General features: G+C 40.3%; 1 protein-coding gene across 1 annotated transcript in view; it reads right to left on the bottom strand.

The window, feature by feature from the left end:
• The window catches only part of LOC126470471 (oxygen-dependent coproporphyrinogen-III oxidase), a 90,354-nt gene that overhangs the window by 9,995 nt on the left and 54,968 nt on the right, over window positions 1-25,391 (bottom strand). Inside the window, exon 6 of the mRNA XM_050098333.1 lies at window positions 13,357-13,476. Coding sequence (XP_049954290.1) covers window positions 13,357-13,476 — 120 coding nt within the window. The remainder of the gene's footprint in view (window positions 1-13,356; window positions 13,477-25,391) is intronic.

Genomic DNA, 25,391 nt, shown 5'->3' with positions numbered 1-25,391 from the left:
GTGCAATCAGAAGAAGAAGAAAATACAGTAATGGACTTAAACATCCCAGAGCAAACAAACAAAGAACAACACGCATCAATTAAACAATCAGAGGAAAACGAAATCTTAAGACAGCCACCAGAACAAGCACAAATAGAACTCGAAGTAACATACATGTTAGATACAGAAGAAAAATTTCAGCTGACATATATAGAATACAAAGACACAAATACAGACATTAGACCATTCTTGCATAGACCGCCAAATAACCCACAAGTCGAAACAATAAAATCTATCAACACAATCATACACAACAAAATAAATGAAAACAGAACTATGGAAGAGTTACAACTACTGGTTTATATAGGAGCACTCACTACACTAAATATACACACTAGGCAGAGATCAGAACCAACCAACACACAGAAGAAACCCACAAAACCAGCATGGCAACACAGGCTACAGATCAGAATAGAAAAACTGAGAAAAGACATCGGACAGCTAACACAATTTATAGGAAACGAAATGTCAGAAAAAAAATGAAAAAGGTTAGGTAAAATCTCACAACAAGAAGCGATAGAGTAATTAGATGAAAAGAAGCAGAAATTACAAGCATTGGCCAAACGACTTAGAAGATACAAAAAAAAGTGAAAATAGAAGGAAACAAAACCAAACATTCAACACAAACCAAAAGAAATTTTACCAGACAATAGATAACACACACATTAAAATAGACAATCCACCAAACATAACAGACATGGAACACTTCTGGAGCAACATGTGGTCAAACCCGGTACAACATAACGGTCATGCACGGTGGATACAAGCAGAAACAGATACATACAAGATGATACCACAAATGCCTGAAGTGATAATTTTGCAACATGAAGTTACCCAAGCAATTAATTCTACTCATAATTGGAAAGCCCCTGGAAAAGATAAAATAGCAAATTTCTGGCTAAAGAAATTCACCTCAACACATTCACATCTACCTAAATTATTTAACAGTTACAGTGCAGACCCACACACATTCCCTGATACACTTACACATGGAATAACTTATCTGAATCCTAAAGATCAAGCAGACACAGCAAACCCAGCTAAATATCGCCCCATAACATGCCTACCAACAATATACAAAATATTAACTTCAGTCATTACACAGAAATTAATGACACATACAACACAGAACAAAATTATAAATGAAGAACAAAAAGTCTGTTGCAAAGGAGCACGAGGATGTAAAGAGCAACTGATAATAGATGCAGAGGTGACATATCAAGCTAAAACTAAACAAAGGTCGCTACATTATGCATACATTGATTACCAAAAAGCTTTTGATATACAAAGTAGATCCTAAATTGATACAGTTCCTAAACATAGTAATGAAAAATTGGAAAACCCCACTTAATATCCAAACAAATTCAAATAATATCACATCACAGCCAATACAGATTAAGCGTGGAATATACCAAGGAGACTCATTAAGTCCTTTCTGGTTCTGCCTTGCTCTGAACCCACTATCCAACATGCTAAATAATACCACTTATGGATACAATATTACTGGAACATACCCACACAAAATCACACATTTGCTATACATGGATGATCTAAAACTACTGGCAGCAACAACTCAACCAATTACTAAAGATAACAGAAGTATTCAGCAATGATATAAATATGGCTTTTGGAACAGACAAACGTAAGAAAAATAGCATAGTCAAGGGAAAACACACTAAACAGGAAGATTACATATTGGATAACCACAGCGACTGCATAGAAGCGATGGAAAAAACAGATGCCTATAAATATCTAGGATACAGACAAAAAATAGGAATAGATAATACAAATATTAAAGAAGAACTAAAAGAAAAATATACACAAAGACTAACAAAAATACTGAAAACAGAATTGACAGCAAGAAACAAGACAAAAGCTATAAATACTTATGCTATACCAATATTGACCTACTCATTTGGAATAGTGAAATGGAGTAACACAGACCTAGAAGCACTCAATACACTTACACGATCACAATGCCACAAATAGAGAATACATCACATACATTCAGCAACAGAAAGATTCACATTAAGCAGAAAGGAACGAGGAAGGGGATTTATCGACATAAAAAACCTACATTATGGACAGATAGACAATTTAAGAAAATTCTTTATAGAACGAGCAGAAACTAGCAAAATACACAAAGCAATCACTCATATAAATACATCGGCTACACCACTGCAATTTCATAACCACTTCTACAACCCTTTAGATCACATAACATCAACAGATACAAAGAAAGTAAATTGGAAAAAGAAAACACTACATGGCAAGCACCCGTATCATCTAACACAGCCACACATCAATCAAGACGCATCCAACACATGGCTAAGAAAAGGCAATATATACAGTGAGATGGAAGGATTCATGATTGCAATACAGGATCAAACAATAAAACCAGATATTACAGCAAGCATATTATTAAAGATCCCAATACCACAACAGATAAATGCAGACTTTGCAAACAACAAATAGAAACAGTAGATCACATAACAAGTGGATGTACAATACTAGCAAATACAGAATACCCCATAAGACATGACAATGTAGCAAAAATAATACATCAACAGCTTGCCTTACAACATAAACTTATAAAGCAACACGTTCCCACATACAAGTGTGCACCACAAAATGTACTGGAGAATGATGAATACAAATTATACTGGAACAGAACCATTATAACAGATAAAACAACACCACATAACAAACCTGACATCATACTCACCAATAAAAAGAAGAAATTAACACAACTAATCGAAATATCCATACCCAATACAACAAATATACAAAAGAAAACAGGAGAAAAAATTGAAAAATACATCCAACTGGCTGAGGAAGTCAAGGACATGTGGCATCAGGATAAAGTTGACATTATACCAATTTTACTATCAACTACAGGAGTCATACCACACAATATCCACCAGAACATCAATGCAATACAGCTACATCCAAACTTATATATACAACTACAGAAATCCGTAATTATTAATACATGTTCAATTACCCGAAAGTTCCTAAATGCAATATAACATATACCGTACAGTTAAAAGGAAGTGACGTTTGATCAAGGTCCGCGTCACTTTCCATTTTTGACCAGACATAACGCCTGAGAAAAGAAAGAAATAATAATAATGTGATATTGGCATAACACAGTGCAAACCTTTAACCCAGCGAGTACTTCTGCAACTTACTAGTTAATTTATTTCAGAAGCAGTCATTGGGGCACAGCCAGTGATGGTATCTGTTCTTTCGGACAAGTCCGATCGGTGACCATGCAGCTCGTTAGAATGCAATTACAATGAAATGAATACCCGTAGCTGCATACAGACATTGATATAAGTCAACGGGGACAGTTGACAATGTGTGCCCCGACTGGGACTCAAACCCAGGATCTCCCACTTACATGGTAGACACTCTATCCATCTGAGCCAAAGAGGACACAGAGGATAGTGTTACTGCAGGGACTTATCTCTGGCATGCCTCCTGTGAGACCCACATTCCCAAATTATTGTCCCGCACTGTTGTTAAGGTTGAGACAGACCCATAACAATCACATGCTGTCACTGTAACTTTTTGTTCTGTAAATGTCAGGGTTTTGTAAAGGCAGTCAATGCCCCTCCTCTCAATACAATACCATTTCGCAGCTCCTGATAAGCTACTGGCGCAGTCCTACCACACCAACTTACATTTGCTCCTTGGGAAAAAATTAATTACTACGTCACGCCAACTTCTCAAGCAGCAAAAATGTTACACTTGCTTAACTAAATTTATGACGAAGAGATCACTTTTCTCATGATCACTGTTTCTGGTTGCTGATGTATCATTCTGTGGGTCAGGTATTCCTTCTAAAGAGGCCTAAAGGAACAAGCACAAAGATAACAGTTGTGGAAAAGTAGATACCCCGACAGATTCATTGGAAGAATTAGTAGGAAATGCAATTCACCAATGACATATGTAATTTACAAAACACTGGTTTGAAATATTCCTGAGTATTACTCATGAGTCTGGGATCATTACCAGGAATGATTAACAGACCAGTCAGAGAAGATATAAACACAAGGGGAACATTTGTTCATGGTTTCCTTTAGTATGAGAGAGAGAGAGACAGATATGTTCATCAAACTCCAGCAGCTGATGCTACAAGAGTGACACTGTACTAGACAGAAAGGTTTATTGTTAAAATACAAAGTGCATTCCAGAAACAGTCACACAACATAATATTTCCTCCATTTTATATATTGTATAGCATACGTTATGAGTTTCTGAGTTACAAAAATAGCTATACATGTACAACAATGACTAAACAACTACATATCAACTTTTCAACATAGTTCTCCAGCATAATATAATACAAATCACAACAGCAATAGGTGAACACTGAGGTCTTCTATGTAGTTTATCACAACACTCATAGCTGTCAGGAAATCTTCGAAAGGAGCCTTGTAATGATGTGCAGGACATGCTGACACAACATGAGCAGCTGCCTGTCATTCTGCACCACAGACACAAGATGGTGATGAGGATTTGCCCCAGTTGGGGAGAGTGTCTGCACATCTTCCATGACCCATTCAAATGCATTTCAAGGTATTCCAAATTGTCAGAGGCTGATCAAATCCAGGGGGTTCTCCTGGATGCAATCAGATCAGACATTGTGTTACCAACAGTGTTTCCACTCACTGACGCCACCGGATTCAATTTCTGTAAGATTCCTGGCTCTGATAAAAGTGGGATATTTTTACCTTAATGTTTTTTGCTCCAAAGGAAAATATATTATTATTGGAAACACAATGTTATCAGCAATTTTCTGGTATTCACATAGTAGTGTGCTCTTCTGTTTGATATCAGGAGGTGGAATGTAGTTCAAGCTAGATAACGTCTGTGGGAGTAGGTCCTACTGACCCACCACAAATGTGCATGATTTCATTAAGTTGTGTATCTTTTTACATATGGACTATTAGACCAGACAGAAATGAAGTACTCTACTGTTGAGTATACCAATCTGAGTGCTGATACTTTAAGTGTGTCTGCTGATGATTCCCAACTAGTACCATACAGTTTATGGAAAACATTATTTTTGATTTTGAGCTGAGCTGATGTTCATGTCAAGTGCTCCTTAAAACAAAGTGTCGTATCTAACTCAATCCCAATGTATTTGGATGCAAGTCATAATGTAATTTGTCCCATTTAAAATAGCCTTCAAGGGCTCTGTGTGTCAGTCTATTGGACAGTTTTGTGTTGGGTAGCTATTGCCAAAGCCAAACTTCCTGGACAGTGTTGGAGGAATGTCAGATATACCTAAATTAAACAAGACAGGAATGAGGCTGGATCCCTGTGGTAAGCAATTATTCCATATTTTTGGGACAGTTAGTATATTTTCCTGTAGTTACAGAAAATGTACTTCCAGATAACATGTTGTCATCTAGTTCTGTCAACTGACTGCATGGAACAAGTTGTAATAATTTATGAAACAGTCCATGCCTTGAAACCGCTTCATATGCTGGACTTACCTCAATGAAAGCAACTGATGTTTGTGTCCGTGACATTCCTTAAGTGAAAGATGTCCTCTGGGTGGTGCTAAGGAACAATCACTTCAAGGCAAATATCTAAAGCCAAGAAGCAGAGGCTGCCAGATAATCTCGAAGATCTACCAGCTAAAATGAATTTGTCGCTTCCTCCAATGTACATTTTTTGGTCGCTTCCTCCAATGTACATATCACAAAATCACCAAGACAGAAAAATCAGAGAAATTCAAGCTGATACCAGAGGCTTACCAACAATTGTTCTGTCCACAACTATTTACAGATAGAACTGGGAAGAGGGTAAGGAGTAGTGGTATGGGAAGTACCCTTCCCCAAAATTTGTAAGTTGGCTTTAGGGGGTATAAATGTAGATGTAGGGCATGCAACTGATAAAAAGCATCGTGTACTGAATTGCTTTCACTTCAAATAACATTTCTGATGTGCCTTGCAACTATTTCCACCTTCCTGGATTGGAAAACATGTTCTGTCCACCATGTATGCAATGAAGAAGTTTTATTTTTATCCCTTTGAAGCTAACTCCCATCCATACACTGTAAATACACCACTCATCACTGCACACTGAATTAGGCGCACAGTGAATATTGAATGTTTTCCAGTTGTTGCTGTTGAGGATAAAGAGTGCAGTTTGGATTGCAAAAGCCCCACAAGGGTGTAGTTTTCATATCTCTCCATTGTGTTTCCCATGTAGCTATTGTGGGAAATAACTGAGAAGGTTAATTCAGCATTTCAAAGGTTCAGAGGAATGATTAAAACTTATTTCCTTCATGAGACAAAAAATTGCTCTGAATCCTTTGCATTCCACCTGATGCTACACAACATATTATAATGGTCATTACTGTGACCAGGTGGTGGTATATGTCTCTCAATGTCACAAAAAAAGCTCATAACTCTGTGTGACAAAGGGGGCATTGTAGGATTTACCATAGCTGGAACAAATGTTCCAAGCTCCCTACTTCAACATTGCTAATGGCAGTGTTGATAATTTCGGCAAAATGCTCTGTAATCATTTGAGCAATGCCAGTTATGGGACTCCCACCCTTCATGTCATTAATTTTCTGGTATTCTTCGCATTTTGGGTCAATGACACTATATCAAACAAACCTGAACAAAAGAACAGTGTTCTAGAGGGTGACCAAGAGAAAGCTGGCCCAGAAATTGCATAGCAAAACACTAATCTTGACATTACACAATGGCTTTTCATCATACTGATGAAGATTTTCTGATACATAATTGTGAATGTTCTGGTAGTTCACATACCATGACTGGCTGAACTGTGCCTCACCTGAAGAAATGAAAAACTGAAGGTCCATACAATCGAATATCACTACATTCAGAGAACACCGGAATAACTTAATGTGTGCAGCATCATCTGGAAGTACTAACGTACAACATAAAATTTGCAACAATAAAGATGCAGAATAATATTCTCACATATATCTGTACAGCTAACATATGCTGTGATTTTGCCATACTTTTCTGCTGGTTATCTTTCTACTGATACCTATAAATGCTCAGATTTTAGTGCATGAAATTCTGAAACACTTTCTGGGCAGGGATTTTTTGTCTTCACCATAGGTAATACTTTAACTGATGGTATCTTTGTATGTGCAATTAACATTTTTTCAGGTTATATGTTCACTGTTTAGATTATACAAGAATGTGCTGAAAAGTAATGCCTCTGAATTTTTTATGTGAAAACTACTCAAGTTTTTTAAGTGAAACCCTCCAATACAGTCTCAACTTGGCCCCATCTGATTTTCATCTGTTTCCAAAACTTAAAGAATACCTCTTAGAACTTCACTTTGACAGCGATGAGGTGGGGGAAGCAGAGGTGAGGCTTCAGCTCTGACAACAAAGTCAAATATTCTACAGTGAAGGTATCAACAAACTGGTCTGTCATTGGGGGCACTGAAGTGGATAGGAGAACAATCACTGAGAAAGCAAAAATTATTGTCGGTGACACACTGGTCAATTAGAAGGCTCCTACCAGATAAAATGGTACTCTCTCATTGGAGGTGGTGTGTGCCAAAACCCCCATGAAGGAGAAAAAGGGGTGGGGTGGAAGTAGTTGGATTACTGTGGCCAATTCAACATAAGTAAGTGGCCTGCCTGGAGGTAGGAAAACATTGAAAATGGTAATCGCTGAGTTCGTTTGCGCTCACACCATTATTGCCTCCAGTGAGGTACAAAGGGGACTCCATTCACCGGAGACATCTGTATGAACCAAAGTACAGCCCCCTCCAGATGGCCTCTCAGGACCAGCATGGTTCCCACAGAATGCACAATACCCACAGAGCATTGGAGAATAGTCATCAGTTTAGTACATGTCTTGGAGAGCAATGCAGACCACAGAAGAGGAAGGATAAGGTTCTGAAGTCCTGGTAGGTGACAGTAGTACTCATTACAATCACAATGAGACTGGGAGCCAGGTTAGCTGTGAATGGGCCAGGAGGACCGGCCAGACTGCATTACCACTGCCTGTCACCAGTGAGGATGGAACCAAACACACAAACATTGGCTCAGAACCCGACTGCATGGTGGGATCTGGTGCCTCTGAGGGCACCGGAGGAGCCTTCTTCTTCTTCTTCTTCTTCTTCTTCTTCCTCCTCCTCCTTTTTGTAACCTTTGTTGGGCAAGATTCATTCAAGGGAACGACCACACTGAGCATGGGGCAGAGGAAGAGCGGACAGCACTGGGACCCACAGGCCATGTCTTCTTCTACCATTCTGCCATTATTTGGCATCGTGCCTCCATTTCGGACATTTCTCGGGAGAGGAATTCCAAGAGGGAGCCGAGACACCAGTGGACGCCAAAGAAGGAGAATGCTTTTCCAGCTGGGTGTGGAATGCGGTTTTGTGGAATCCACAGGGAGGAGGGTAGTGGGGGGCCTGATTTGGGAAAAATAGAGGGAGGGGAGCTATGGTTGTAAATTGGCATAATTGACTGTCATATCCACAAGATGTAGGCATTCATATTTCTTCTGTGCTTCAGTATACGACAGGTGGCCAGTAAATTTGTATTCCTGGATCTTCTGTTCTTTCTTGAAAAGGTGGTCAAACTGGCAAACGTGGCAGGTGATGTTTCACACAATTGACATACAAAGGTTGATGTTCATAAGGACTATTTTCATGGAGTGATCGTCCACAACACACACATTTTGGGTCCGCTGTGCAGTGAGATGAAATATACCCAAGGCATGAACATCTGAAGCACCTCATAGATGGTAGAACATTGGGTTTCACACCTAACCTGCACACCATGATCTTAACTTTCTCCAGGAGGACATTCCTTTCAAAGGTTAAGACAAAGGTGCCTGTGCGCATACAATTATCCTTGGGCAATTTTTGTAGAAGGCTAGTATAATGTATGCCTCACAGAGCTCCTCATCTGTTTGGAGTGTAAGTTCTCTGTGGAAGAAGATTCCTTGTACTGTGTACAAAATTTTGTGTGGGGCAATGATCACAGGTATGTCAGATGATGACATGCCTGGAGAGCAGCAGATTGGGCAGCAGAGGAAGTTTTAATTAATAACAAACCATTTTGCATTTTACCTAGAGACCCCACTTCCTTACACTTGTCTTCAATATTTTTGGCAAAAAATAATGGTTTCATTGCATTAAAGGTATCCCCCTCAATCCTAGTACATGCCAAGTATTGGGGGAAAGTGATTCGCATGCAGATATTTGGCTTGTCCCTCTTCCCTCAGTGTAGCCAGGGAAGAAAACATTGTAGGGTTATATCTCTCTGCATTATAATAATCTTTCCCTTGCAGCCACCAATGGAAGAAAGTTTAATTTGCTTCATGTGCGAATCTTCCACCATGGTACCACCACTCTGAATGGGGACTCTCACCATAGGTTCCACTCAGCCACAGCACCCAGTACCCGTGCGCCAGCCATGACGGCCACATACTCTGTGGCTTGCATTAGTAGTTTCCAGCTTGGGAAACTATTGGGGGTCCCTGTGTGATCAGAGAGTTACCACCATGTATGTACTTGATAACACTCCCCCTCCCCTAGAGAATGGCTACTGTGCAGAGTTTTGTGCACAGTACCTTTGCAAGAAAGGAATGGTGCAAGAGAGAAAAGGTAAAAAGAGAAAAAAAAATGGTATATACGCTGTACTAGGTGACCTACCCTGCACAATCTGCACTTCTGTAACAATTGGAAAAGGACTAGCAAGTCAGGCCCAACAAAGGGATCATATAGTTAAGAATGAAAAATTGTAGACTGTCAGAAGGGAAGAAAGAGAGTGTCCAAAATCACAAATCAGATCCAATCACTATCGGACCATGCAGGCCATCCAATGGAAAGTCAGAGAGGAAAATAGAATGGTAGAAAGATAGACCTGCAGCACAGAAAGGGAAGTAGTGTTGTGAGACCTGAGGCACCATGGTGGCAAAGCACATACTCACAAAAGATATGCGAGTCGACTGGGGGGAACTATGCATTGATGCCAGTACAGTCAGGTTCAAGAATGGAGAATGTGACAGCTATGAAAAATCTTGTCAAATGAGGTTCATCATCAGAGTGGAAAGGCTTGAAGTTCCTGACTGGTTTCAGCTTTTACATGCAGGTCATTTTCATTTTCAAGCAGATATTGCACTGTTGTGAAGCAGTGTCAAATGATGTTGCTTCACAAAAGCACAATATCCACCTGGAAATGGTCTGGATGTGAAGGACAAAACAAGTCATGGACTTTAATAAAGTATCTATAAGCAACAGAAGTAGCCTTCCATTAACTGTATATGCAACTATGGGGTAACAGCACTCTCCAAGCATAGACACATTAATAAATAAATATGCATTACATATTCTGATTTTATGGCATGTTCTACATACATGATGATACCCTCAAGAAGATTCTATGGGACAAAAAGTATATTTAATGCAATTCAATCATGTGTTTGGATATTTTGTAATTGTGGACATGAAGAATGACATTCTAACATCAAATCTGTGTTCTGTTTGGAAAATCAGCATTGGAAACAATTACTGCATCCAGAAATCAGTCAACTGAGCCAGTAGAGGATGCTTCATCATCACAACTGTAGGAAGCACAACAAGAGAAAGCCAACGCAAAAACTAAATTGCTTTGTTTTTCTCATTTGAATAGGAGAGTCTGTTACAAATTTGTTTTCTAAGGTACCAAAGTTTAGCAGCATCATTACCTTCAAATAGTAAAGCAATTTCATAAGGCACAACAGAATGAGGTGCATTTTGGTGATTTAGTAACTGGCTTCTCCTCCACAGCAATGCTCATGATGACACACACGAGTGTGAGGCTAGTTTTGGATGAGGATGAGAATTTTCTTATTTCTTACAATGAATAGTGACCAAAAAAAATTAAGTCCCTTGTGGATACAAATGTGAAACAAAATTATTGGTGGCACTAAGCAGCATAACTTCACAAAACTTAAAAAACAGTTTCCGTTGAAGGAAAGACAGAAGGAAGGAAGATTATGGGTAATGTGCTGTCATCACCGAGGTCATTAGAGATGCTGCAGTAACTCGGAATGTGTGAACGATGGGGAAGGAAATCAGCTGTGCTTTTTTGAAGGAACCATCTGGGCATTTGCTTGGAGTACTTCTGGGAAATCACTGAAAACTTAAAGGTGGATGGCTGAAGAGGATTTGAATCATCGTCGTCCTGAATACGAGTCCAATGTGCTAACCACTGCGCTATCTCACTTGGCGATTTCCATCAATGAGTGAGATGTTGCAATAAATGTGTTAACTCCAGTTGACAGTATTCTGCAAATGATGCGATATTGTAAATGTTCTGTGAAATTAAAACTACCAAACTGAATAATTGTCCTTATGTTCTGGTTTACCCTCATACACTGCCTGACAAAAAAGGGTGAAGCACCCAGAGGACATTGTCATATGTCAATGTAATTTCATACATGTACACACCACTGGTAGTTATGTAAATAGTTAAGAATTACAACTCTCAGTGATGGTCCATCAGCCGCCAGAGTAAATTACTGTTATTTGTGTGTGAGAGGCAGTGTTGTGGCCTCCTGACAGATTTTTAAAGGGATCTCATTGTGGATCTCAATTTGGGAGGAGGAGGGGGGGGGGGGTGAGAGGCCAAATTATGCAATTTGCAGATTTGTGGGACATTCAGATGTGACAGTGGCTTAATGTTGGACTGCATGAGAACAAGAAAGGAGAGACACTAATTGTCAAGGTTCTGGTTGAACATGTCTGACCACCACAAGGGAGGGCCACTGTGTTGTGCCTGCCCTCCCACAGTGATCCCTTCACATCTGCACCTCTGTCCAAGAAAATGTAATGGACTCCCTGCAAAATTTTGTCATCCAGCACCATTGGTTGAGACTAACAGCAGCCAAACTAGGAACTTACCGCCCCTTTTTTGTAGCCAGCCATTAACAGCGAAACACAAAAAATGGCTGCATTTGGAGCGGTGGTATGACCAAGAAGCACTGACTGCTGATGAATGGTGTCACATTACTGTCAACAATGAATCGCAGTCCCGCAATACTCTAGATGACACAGTTCTGAAATAATCTAGATGACCACTGTCGGTGAGTATGGTGGTGACCTGGGTAGGGGTCTCAGTCTTTCAATGTTTTGGAAAGGCATAGCTGCGTTGCTTCTGCTATCATGCTGTGGAGGGCCATTGAGTATGACTTCAGGTCATAGCTGTTACTGATTGAGGGAACTCAGATGGCACATCGGTACATCACGGACAACCTGTGTCCTCATTTTACCTTTCATGAGACAGCATTGTGGTTCGTATTTTCAGTAGGACATGTTCATCCACATATGGCATGTGTCTTTATGAGCTGTCTGTGTACTGTTTAGGTACTCCTGTGGCCAGCAAGATTCTCAGATTTGACCCTGACAGAACCCGTGAGAGATCAGTTCACACATCAACTCCAAATCACTGCCTATATCCAGGGCATCAACGACCAGTTACAACAGTTGTGGGACAGCTTGCCTTGGTAGAAAATACAATGTCTTTATGATATCCTACCTAATAAAACCAGTGCATGCATCCAGGCTACATGGGATGCAACATCACACTCAGAAGTGGGCTCATGCTATCAAGTTCTTTGTAAATTTGATAAATTTTGTAATCACATATATAAAATCACATACTCCTGAAGTTTCATTTTGTTTCCTCCTCCTCCTCTTATGGGTGCTACACTTATTTTGTCTGGTTGTGTACATATGTCTGAACATAATGTTTCGTATTATGTATGGTACACAAATGGACATGCAAGATATTACGCCACTACAGACAGACGTAGCTGACAGGCCTAGAATTCCAATCATTCTTTTCATAATGATTTATGGCAAATTTCAGTTAATTTTTTTCAATAGCGAGCGATGCTGCAGTGAAACTAGGACACTACATAACCACATCATGAAACTATAATACCTCCACGATATTCAATTTCTTATGGGTATCACAACATAATGTACTTTCAACACCCATTCTTTCAATTAGTCTGTGTTGTTAATAGGCATTATATTCAGCATGATGCAACTTTAATACTAAAATTTAGGGTTATATGCAGATAGTACCAGGATGCTATGTGAGTCACAGTCTCATTTCTGAGCAAATTTTGAACAGGTTATTTTCACTGACTTCATAATATGGACACAAACATTCAAAAAATTCATCGCAGCTGCGGACCCTATCACATTGAAAATTATACAAACACTAAAATCATTTCTTATAACTAACTGATTTACCGGACCTATTGTTATTGTGATAATTTATATATCTCTCATAAGACTCTTACCAAGTGGAATATATGATGGGATTACAGCATCAGCACATGTTTCAACAAATTTGAAAGCTTGATCTTGTGATGGTTGATCTAAGTCATCAAAGAAAATACCTCCGATTCCTCTTCTTTCACCTGTGTAAGGAAACAGTTCAAATTTAATTGTCCTTTACATGATCAGCATGTGATGTACATAGAGTAACACTGAAATATCCACAGTGAACATTAGTTTTTCCATTACCTGAATTTTATACGTTCATGTGGTTACTAATAATTGTCAAATCAGCCCACAGACTGGGCAAAGGTTAGCAAAGTTGATATTTACTACCAACAAAAGGCCAGCAGAACGGTCATAGTTTGCAAATGTACTAACCCTCTGTTAATTTAATGAAAACTGGTAAGTAATAATTGTATGTGGCCAAAAGCAAAAACAGCATTAAGTGAAGCAAAACCTAGATGTCTGGTTCACCTTTTTAGTTTATGAGACTACAGGAGGCTAGAAACAGTTTTAAAATGGAAGCATGGTCCTGGATAGATGTTTGAACTGAAGAGACAGATGCCATATCATTATATAAGATATTGATGTACGGGTGGCTGATCTAACACAATAGTATCGATTAAATACAATGGTAGCACTTCTTATTTTGTGCATGATAAACACACCAATAAATGAACAATCAAATTGTATACAATGGGTTTCACACAAAGGGAGGAACATAAGACTCAAAGAATGGCTCTGGACCATCTATAGCAGTACAACAAGGAAGGCTGTGCATTTCTGTATTGTATCACCACCTGGATAGAAAATCTGGAGCCATCATTTTGAGTCTCAGATCACACACTAAATCCAAAGTTTATAAAAAGATTCTACACATGTCCACGCTCAATGTCCAACAGCATGAAGGTACATTGCACAACTTCTTTTTCATAATGGCCGGAAACCAATTTGCTGCCACAGTCAATAATTACAATAATTGAATAATAGCTAATGCCTCTTGATACACAAGATTACACAATATGGAACGTAATTTCATGAAGAGGCTTGAATTCAGACAAACTCTAGCTGAATGGCTTCAGTACCTGGCTGGAATACCACCACTTCCTATTCTTATTTTCTTTTTCCCTGGCTTTACCCTGTCGGCATGTTAATTTATGGATTTTTTAGTGACAGTGGGCAAGATGCCCTTCCTGTCACTACAACACCACCATCTGAAGAGAAACTGCTGTGATCAAGGAAAGAAAGAATGAAAATGGTGGAAAAAAGACCCTGCTGTGGCCATGAACTGCAACCACAACAGTGACATGGACTGAAGTCAAGGGAGAGTTTATTTAAAACATCCACGGAACTTACATCATCTGTTAAAAACAAGCTTGCAACTATGAAGGACCAAGATTACCCTTTCTCTGGGATAGAAAAGAGAAACTGAAATGTTGCATCTTGACAATGAGGACTCACCAACTAAGAAATATCTTAAGAGGCTGAGATCAGAAGTGGGCAAATCAATGCTTAATCATGCAGTATGGGGCTACACAGAAGAAAACAACATTTAATGTTATTGTGAAGACCACACTGTTAAACATTTGTTTCCTTGGCAATGATGTCCAGCCTTCTGCAGGGTAGAGGACATTCATTAAGCAGCAAAAAATGCACTAAGAGGTAGCCAAGTCTTGGGCTAAAATGATATAATCTGTTTATCTGTGTTCAACCTGTATATGAGTGCTCCAAGGGGAGGAAAAAATGTGAAAAAAAAAAGTATGTGATGGTCACTAGGACTAGAACTCACAACCTCTGAGCATGCATGCCACAAATGAAATTTTGTTGTAAAACAAAAGGAAGTGAAGTAAGAATTAGGCAACATATGGGAAAAAACTTGTCTTTCATATATGCTGGCAGATTTATAGAAACCATCTAAACTGGAAATTACATGGAGTTGATGGAAAGTACATACATAAAAAAGTTTTGCATCACCTCAGTTCTTAAGAGTTCCAGAACCTGTACAGAAAACTGCAAAAGAGATCAACATAAAAACCTGTCCTTTTTATTGCTTACGAAAACCACACATTGCATGTTGTACCATCATACAGCAAGACCTTCAGAGGTGGTGGTCCAGATTGCTGTACACACCGGTACCTCTAACACCCAGTAGCACATTCTCTTGCATTGTTGCATGCCTGTATTCATTGTAGCATACTATCCACAATTTCATCAAGGCAGTTTTGGTCCAGATTGTCCCACTTCTAAATGGCAATTTGGCGTAGATCCCCCAGAGTGGTTGGTGGGTCACGTTGTCCATGAACAGCCCTTTTCAATCTATCCCAGGCATGCTCGATAGGGTTCATGTTTGCACAACATGCCATCCACTCTAGTTGAGCGATGTCGTTATCCTGAAGGAAGTCATTTACAAGATGTGCACGATGGGGCGCGAATTGCCATCCATGAAGACTAATGTCGAACCAATATGCTGCCGCACAATTGGTCAGAGGATGACATTCACGTATAGTACAGCCATTACGGCACCTTCCATGACCACCAGCGGCGTATGTCGGCCCCACATAATGCCACCCCAAAACAGTAGGGAACCTCTACCTTGCTGCACTCACTGGACAGTGTGTCTAAGATGTTTAGCCTGACCGGGTTGCCTCCACACACATCTCCGACGATTGTCTGGTTGAAGGCATATGCGACTCTCATCGGTGAAGGCAACATGATGCCAATCCTGAGCATGTTGTTGGGCCCATCTGTATTGCACTACAAAGATGGACCTCGCCATGGACGTCGGGAGTGAAGCTACGCATCATGCAGCCTATTGCGCACAGTTTGAGTTATAACACGATATCCTGTGGCTGCACGAAAAGCATTATTCAACATGGTGGCGTTGTCGTCAGGGTTCCTCCGAGCCATAATCAGTAGGTAGTGGTCATCCACTGCAGTAGTAGCCCTTGGGTGGCCTGAGCGAGACGTGTCATTGACAGTTCCTGTCTCTCTGTATCCCATCCATGTCCGAACAACATCGCTTTGGAATACTCCGAGACACCTGGACACTTCCCTTGTTGAGAGCCCTTCCTGGCACAAAGTAACAATGCGGACGCGATCGAACCATGGTACTGACCATCTAGGCATGGTTGAATTACAGACAACATGAGCCGTTTACCTCCTTCCTGGTGGAATGACTGGAACTGATCGACTGTCGGACCCCCTCTGTCTAATAAGTGCTGCTCATGCATGGTTGTTTACATCTTTGGGTGGGTTTAGGGACGTCGCAGAACAGTCATAAGGACTGTGTCTGTGATATAATATCCACAGTCAACGCCTATCTTCAGGAGTTCTGGGAACCGGGGTGGTACAAACCTTTTTTTGATATTTGTATATTAGTAATATTTTCTCTGCCAATCAAATTTGTTGTTTTGTCTGTAAGTCACTAAGAGAAATGAAGAATATGGGAAATTTTTTGCTACCCTGATGCTGTTTCTTATCCAATGACTTTAGGATTACAAGCAGCTCTACACTAAATACTTCATACTTTTCCACCATGGCCTCAGCAAGGAGACTGGCAGAGGAACAAGTCTTAAACACCACAGTGGCCAGTATAATTCCTCAGAGGTGCATCAAACCTAATATATTTAGATAGGCTGGTCTAACAGAACTGTATACTATGCATTCCTAAACAAGTTGCAACAACTTTATAAAACTGCAGCAGGCAGGCTAGTCCTCATGAATTATATCTAAAACATTTTAATTTATCCAGAGCTTCTGTGAACTGTGCTTTCTGATCCGTAAGTCATGATAAGCAGTTAAGTTTAACATCCAATGTAAGACTCATCAATTTCAGTGGTTCTTTAAAATTTATAATGGTGTCATTCACCATCATTTCAGACAAATTAAAAACAGAATGAATGTGGTTAAAAGAGAACATTCAGATTTATCACTATGGGGGAAAATCTTATCTGAGGCTTCTAATCATCAGTTTCCACCGACCTGATGTTGTTGTAAATCTGGGCGAATAGCAGGAATGAAGGAGCTATAGAAGTAAAGGACAATGGGCAGGATTCTCTTGCTGTGGATAAATATAGGAATAATAATTATTATTCATAGTCGAGATAATACACCAGAAAAGCGTTATTTTGATGTACCACATTCTCTTGTTCAGAGTGGTCAAATATGATACCAGAGACCCAATACTTATGAAGATTATGGGGAAAAGAGCCTCCTGGTGCAATTTTTCGTATCTTAAAATAAATTCCATCATAACCTCCATAACTGAAAGGTGCTGTGACTACTGATTTCAGTTCATTAGCTGCTGTCACACGAGGGGCCATTCGGAACAATATTCCTGCAGCAGGGTTAAGATCATGTGTGCCTCTGGCCAGGTTACCACTGACACCACAACACTGCTTAGAATGGCTACTCCGGTGTTATTAAAGAGTTAACTGGGAAGTGGAATGTCAGCTTGTTGTCTTCAGTGATGAGAGTATGTTCTGCCTGCAAGCAAGTGATAGATGTACATGTGTATGGTGCTGACCTGATCAGCTGTCTATTCCGTAGTGTATTTACCCATGATGAACAGGTCCCATCCCAGGCTTCATTGTGTGTGTGTGTGTGTGTGTGTGTGTGTGTGTGTGTGTGTGTGTGTGTGTGTGTGTGTGTGTGAGAGAGAGAGAGAGAGAGAGAGAGAGAGAGAGAGAGAGGAAGGGGGAGAGGGGGGCGGCAACACATCAATTACAAATTGCCACATTTGGTGTTTCTGCAAGGTGCACTACATTGCACAAACTCTTATCCAAAGGCTACTGCCCTTTCTTCAACAGGATGGTGAGGCAATTTTTCAGCAAGACAGCACACTTCCCCATACGGCAGCTGTGATGCAACATACACTGTGTTGTGTACAACTGCTCTGCTCAGCAAGATCACCAGACCTGTTACCAATTTAAGTTGCATGGGACACAATGGAGCAGGAATTTACTTTTTCTCCGGGCCTGCAATAACCATTGCCGAACTGCAACAACAGGTGCAAGATGCTTGGGACAGTCTATCACAGGCTGTGACTTAGCACATTTATAATCATTTGCAAGTGACAATAATTGCGTGCATTGCTGCCAAGGTGGTGGCAGGGACGAGGGGGGCATCCTTTACTGTAACTTATGTTTCATATGGTCTGATCTTTCTCTTGTCAGTAGAATGACCTAGTCCTTGAGAGTGTTGCATTTGTTTCTTCTGTTGGTCTAAAAAGTTGTAAACCAGAGTTCAAAACATATTGTTTTTGTCATCACAAAAGCAAAGATTGATTTCAGCTGTGTGCGAAAACATGTCTTAAAACTTCCTCTATATCTTCAGGGAGTTGCTCTGCTTTTGGTGCAACATAAGGGTCCAGTCATTTCTCACAAATAAATAATACTCATACCAATGCAAGGTAACTAGTTTGACAGCCAAATAAGTGAATATAGGTTTGATGAGGCTACATTATAATGTTGATGAAATCATCCAGGCATTTGCCTTAAATTACTTAGGGAGATTACAGAAAATCTCAATTAGACTGAATGCAGCATCTCAAATACAATTCCAATGTTTTCCTACAGTTTCACCTTGCTGAATGTCTGCTCTCAATCTGATCAGTCAGTCACAGTAGCCTTTCCTTTATTTGTTATGTGTAAGCTAAGCACCATTTTAGGTGCAGAAAGGTCAATATCTTCTCTTACGTACACTGATGGTTCATTTCAGGGTTATAATCATGCACCCATTTTTCATCAGTCGTTATTACTGTAAACAAGAAGATTAGTGTTTAATGTCCCAGCTACGACAAGGTCATTAAAGATGAAGCACGAGTTCAAACTGGACAGAATGGGACAGGAAATCAGCTGTGGCCTTTTCAAAGGAACTATCTTAAGATTTTCCTTAAAGGATTTTGGGAAACCATTGTAAACCTTGATTCCAGAATGAAATTTTCACTCTGAGGCAGTGTGTGTGCTGTCTTGATGTCGTCTGACAGATTAAAACTGTGCGCCAGACTGGAACTCGAACCAGGCCTTTTGTGGCGATCCTCTTACAACTGAGCTACCCAAGCATAACACAGGACTCCACCCTAACAGAATCAATTCTACTTGTGGTTCTCTTCTACTTTCCAAATTTCACAGAAGCTTTCCTGCATACCCTGCTTGATTTTCACCCATGGAAGAATGGGAACTGCAAAGAAAGGTATAGCCAAAACCTCCCACACCCCTAGGCTTTCTTTACCATTGAAACACTCCAATAACCACTGTCAGGTATTGTCTCCAGTCATTCTGTTATCATCATTATTTATTCTACCTCTGTGTCATTCACATTGGTACAATGACATGCCCCTGTACCTCAATGTGCCAAATACCAATCTCTGACAAGTACCATACCACAACTCCTGTCTTTAATGTGGCATTTATCCATGGCCATTTGTTGTGTGTTGCTGTAATCTGTCCATGAGACCAATTAGGAACCTTGACACAATGAGTAAGGTGGCCACAGCTCAGAAAAGTTGATGACGATTATGATTATCTGTTAAAGGGACTAAACTTCTGGGTCATCAGTCCTTCCATTTCATGAAAGAAACACACAAAAAGGTAAAAAAGTGAAAAAAGTGGGGACTTGGATGCTCCACAATAAGCAGGTCAAAGAGTTTGAAAAAGGGCTCGACAGTAGTGGTAACACGACAGGTAAAAGAAAATAGAGATAACCCGGGCAGTATCTTGCACAAGAGGATCTAAGGGCACAACAAGGTGATGGGGGAAGAAAACAACCTGCAGTCACATGGGGAGTACCCATCACAGGGGAGGCTCCCCTCCACAACAGCCCTTAACACTGTCAGTGGAGGAGTATTATAGTTTTGTGTAAAATCCGCTCTCCCTCAGTAAATTCAATACTTTGGTAGTGGCTGCCTCATCATCCATATGTATCTGATGTAGTGAGGTAGACAAGCTGAGAGTGTGCCACAGACCAGCCAGGGTGCACTCAACTAGAACATGCACTATCATCAGTAGACTACCACAGCTGCAGTGAGGAGGATCCTCCCGACACAGAAGGAACTCATGGGTGAATCTCATGTGGTTAATGCTAGTTGGCACAACACAATGGCATCTTTCCAAGAGGCCTAGAAAGATGTATGCCACACCTTAGTGGACCTTTTAATTGCCCTCAACTTGTTCTGGCTTGTAGTCGCCTGCCATTCCAATTCCCACAGCTTCAAAATATTGAGTTGAAATAGTAATTTTAAGTTAGTGCCAGGTATTCCAACATCAAATTGATCTACTGTAGTTGCATCTTTAGCAAGATGGTCAGCGAGTTCATATCCTGGAATGCCCATGTGACTCTGTGTCAAGATGAAGGTCACTGTCTTTCCAGAGCTGTAGATGTCAACCAGTAGGTCCTGTATGTTGAAGACCAAACGATTCTTGGGATTGCACAAGGATATGCCTCTTAAGCAGCTCATGGAGTTGCTACATATCAGAAAGTTCTTCATGGCCAGGGATTTGACATACCGCAAACCTGAGATATAACAACCAACTCTGCAGTGTCTACTCTGCAGGCACTCAGCAGACAATGCTTTTTGTGTCCCCTTGCATGCGCAAAAGCACAACCAACCCTATCATTGATTTTTGATTAGTCTGAATAGATGCATATCGAATTAAAATAATCGTGGAGGAGCGAATGAAACAGGTGTCATAGAAGGGAGGGGTCAGCATCCTTCTTGGGGCCACAAAAGAGGTCCTTCCATATCACAGGACAGGGTATGGATCATGGGGCTTGTTTAGGTGGTGCTCTAGGAACACAGCATAAAGGAGGCTGTTGGAGGACCTTCAGTAGAGTATTAAGTCTGATTCCAGCTGGTCTACCCAGTTTATGGCACTGTGCAAAGAGACTGAACTGTTTGTTGTGGAACAGAGTTGAATGACATGGGTGAGTAGGCATCGGACAGAATGTGACTGCGTAATTTGCCAGAATCTGCTGTCTTCTAACCTGCAGAGTGGGACACCAGCTTCTGCCAAGAGGCTGTCAACAGGGCTCGTACCGAAGGTCTCCATTGCCAACCGCATGCCAGTGTGGTGAAAAGGGTCCAGCAAGCTCAGTACAGACTGTGCTGCTGACCCATAGGTAACACATCCATAGTCAAAGCGTGATAAAATCAGTGCTTTGTAAAATCCCAGAAGAACTATGTGACCCATGTTCCAAAAGCAGTTACTAACAAAAAGGAGAGCACTTAGCTTCTTCATGCAAGTTGCCTTGAACTGTCAGACATGTGGCAGCCCAGTTAGCTTGTTGTTAAACAAAATAACTAAGAACTGAAAAGTAACAAGTCACCAAGATAAATTTCCGGGTGCGGGTGCACAGTTCAGAGTCAGCAAAATTGCACAACTCGCGATTTTGCAAGACAGAACTGAGAGCCGTGACTCAGGGCCCAGTCACATATTCTCCAGACAGACCCCTGAAATTGGCATTCAACAGTGCACAGTGATGCAGAGGCATAATACAGCCAAATATCATCCACAACAGAGACGGAGAGACTGTGGGGCCCACTGCATTTATAATATCACTGATGGCGATAGCAAACAGCGTTATGCTCAGAACTGATCCCTGAGCGGCTCCAGTTTGTATATACTGATTGCTGAGAGTTGAACTTCTCAGATCCTAAAAAGTAGGAGAGAGAGAGAACTCTGGATAAAAATGGGTAAACTGCCCCAGAAAACTCACTCATGCAGTGCAGATATGATCTGATGTTGCCAGGTGGCATTGTATGCCTTCTGTAAGTCAAAGAACATAATAGCAGTCAGATGTTGGTGCTGTGCAAAAGCATTGTGCACTGCAGATTCCAGACAAGCCAGATCTGTGGTGGACCGGAAAGCCCAAAAGCCACTTAGGAATTGTGATATATACCCTCTGACTTGAAGGCACCAACAAGGACAGTAGTTGACCATTCATTCAAATAGCTTACATAGCCCACTCATCAGAGAGATTGGATGGTAGTTAGTTAAGATACACGGTTCCTTTCTCAGTTTCAGGACAAGAATAACAATACCTTCCTGCCATTGAGACAGAAATTCTCCTTCTCAGCAAATACAGTAGAGTATTAAGTCTTGAAGCTTTTTAAGCCCAAGGAAATGTTTCATGCTGTTGGCACGAAGATGTCTCAGCATATGGTTACGGATTTTGTCGTGTCTAGGGGCCTTATCTCAACACTCTGACAAAGCACTGCAAACCTCCCAGCCACTAAAAGGGGTGTTCTATGACAGAGAGCTCTGTGCATTGAAGGATAGCAGGTGGTGCTAACTAATGTGTTCCCAGGTCAGGAAATGAGGATGTTAATGACTTCAGCGAAGTATAATTTTCTTCCTGGATTCAAGCCCAGCACTTTAATTACTGCACCACCAATCTCATTTGAAAGGAGCAGTCTATTGATATGTGGCCCTAGTGGGTCTTCTGCTCCCATGTCCCATCTGAGTGCCCTATCAGGCACATATCTAGCGGTCCTCCCATTTAATTCAAAAGTCATATTAGGCAATGTGGTCTGTTGCTTGGTTTTGGCAATTAGCTAGCCACTGCAAGTCTGATTGTGAAGAAGCCATGGCCAACTACTGATTCCATGAGGGATGGTAAGCTCCCTATCATGTACACATGGCACAGCAAATCAAAGATCTTTTAATGGCATGATTGCTTATGAGACAGAATACCACACTTCTTTGCCACTCACTACTATTTGCTGTTCAAACTATCTAGTATGGAGTGTTCTGCCATTAGCAACCTGTCTGCTGTCACTGGGCATTAGCAAACAGAGACATATAAACAAGCCATTGAATTACACACATATTGTGATACTACTTTATTGCAGTTATTACATTATTTTTACTTTGTCAGTATGCATGACAGAATACTGATCAGACAAAGAAATTAAACACATGATTGTCTAAATGCTTCACAAAATAAGAAAGTTCATCCACTGGAAAACCAATTAAATCACTATAAAATTACAAAAGATTACTCAAAACAGTAAACCAATAAGCAAGTAAAGGGAAGACAAGCCAAGAAGGTAAACATCAAAGACAACTTGAAAAATGGGGTAAAAAGAAGATAAAGGAGAGATCAGACTGCGGAGAAAAGCCTCAAACACATGGTTGTGGGTGAGCAAGCTTGGAATATCAAATACATGGTACCAGTAGACAAAGTGAAAATACAACAGTGAAAGACAATAGATGGATTATTGTAACTGTAATCCAAAGGGGTATTAGTAGAAAACTAAATGTTACAATGAAGATTCACACAAGGAGACAAGTGATGAAATCTGTGGCCTGGGTGTTTTACATAATATTTTGAACACGAGTTGACATGTAGGTCATTTACATTTTATTTTATTGGTTTTATTTCTGGATTTTAACTATTCTTTCTTGACAAGCCCTGCTCATAGGGGCCAGCACATTTAATTATGTAATAATGATGTGTGCCGACAGCATATTTTCATTGGAAAAATATCAGTTCACTCTGTTATTTGCAGGTTTTCCAATGCAAAATTTTAGTTATATGTATTTCTGAAGAAGGTGGGTTTATATCTGTTGAAACCATGGTCAAAGGTTGAATAAAACCACCATTTGTTGCAATTGGATGGCTGCTTTCGATTCATTTACCATCGCAGATAATGTTCTGTATCAATGTACTAAAGGGATGTTGGCTATCTAAATCCCAACTGGAATCAGGCAACCCACAGAAATACCTGGGTGTCAACATTTGTAGACATATGAAATGGAATGATCACATTACGTCAGTCGTAGGTAAGGCAGGTGGCAGATTTTGGTTCTTTGGTATCCCTGCCAGAATCCTGTACGTCGTGTGAGGAGTTATCCATGGTCATTATTTGGGGGTGATTTGTAATTTCACCATAAGTGGTGCGAGTGCTGCATACAAGGAATTGCAGTTTTCCCGATAAAAACCACATGGATGCTGGTGTCAGTTGCATGTTAGCTTTAGCCCATATTTTTGCTTACTCAACGCATGTTTGCCTGCATTTCATGTTGTGATTTATTCGCACTGTTGCACTCTGATAGTTTCGTATTTGTACCCGGTTACACTTTTGGACTCTGAGGTCACCTGTTAGGTTGACTCTCAGTGTTTATCAATGCACCATGTATCTTGGTACTCCATGCTTATTGCAAACATTTTCATAGATGTTACCATCTCACTACACAAGATATAACAGTTCACTGATGGAATACTAGTGAATTCCGCTCATCTACAAAAGAGATTGCCAACAAAACACTTGTGTATCCCATCTTAGAATACTGTTCAAGTACGTGGGACCTACACCAAATATGACTGACAGAGGATACCGAATGCATACAAAGAAGTGGTGCTCAAATAGTCATAGGTGTGTGTGACTGATGGGAAAGCGTCACAGAAATGTCAAAAAACCTGAATTGGTAGACTCTTTAAGATAATCAGCATCTATCTTACAAAACTTACAGAAACCCACTCACAAAGTTTTGAGAGACAGTAAAACGTGAAGAATTTAAGAGCTATTCTACAGCCCCCTACATATGGGGACTACAAACAAATGAGATTAGAAAAGAGAGATGGCATGGATGAGAGAAAGAAGTACTGAATTCCAAGTGCGGACCACAGGGAGGTTCAACAGTTCCCTAATGATGCGCGACTTTTCACGATCCACTGCAGTGTAAAATGTGTGTAATTTTATGTGAAAATATACAACAAAATGAAGACTTAAAACTTTTGTTAACTGACATTAAACATGTACTGTGAAATCAATACCTAAATTGGGAAATGCAAGGGATTATCAAGGTAATTCTAATGGGGTGGAGTGTCTCCTCAATGGGTATATTTAATCAAGTTCCTGAAAAAAAAAAAAAAAAATAAATAAATAAATAAAAACAAAAATATGAAGGAACTGTATTTGGGTGAATCATTTATGAAGGAAGAGGGGAATCTAGAACAGGAAATACTAAATGACAGCTGCACATAAGCAATAACCAAAACAAGTTGGAAAATGATAAAAATCAATATGGCACACACATGACTGTCTTCAAAA

This window comes from Schistocerca serialis, chromosome 3 (genome assembly GCF_023864345.2).
Source record: "Schistocerca serialis cubense isolate TAMUIC-IGC-003099 chromosome 3, iqSchSeri2.2, whole genome shotgun sequence".
Classification (NCBI taxonomy): Eukaryota; Metazoa; Arthropoda; class Insecta; order Orthoptera; family Acrididae; genus Schistocerca; species Schistocerca serialis.
Note: the sequence above shows the minus strand (reverse complement) of the source record. Positions and strands in the feature narration are given on the sequence as shown.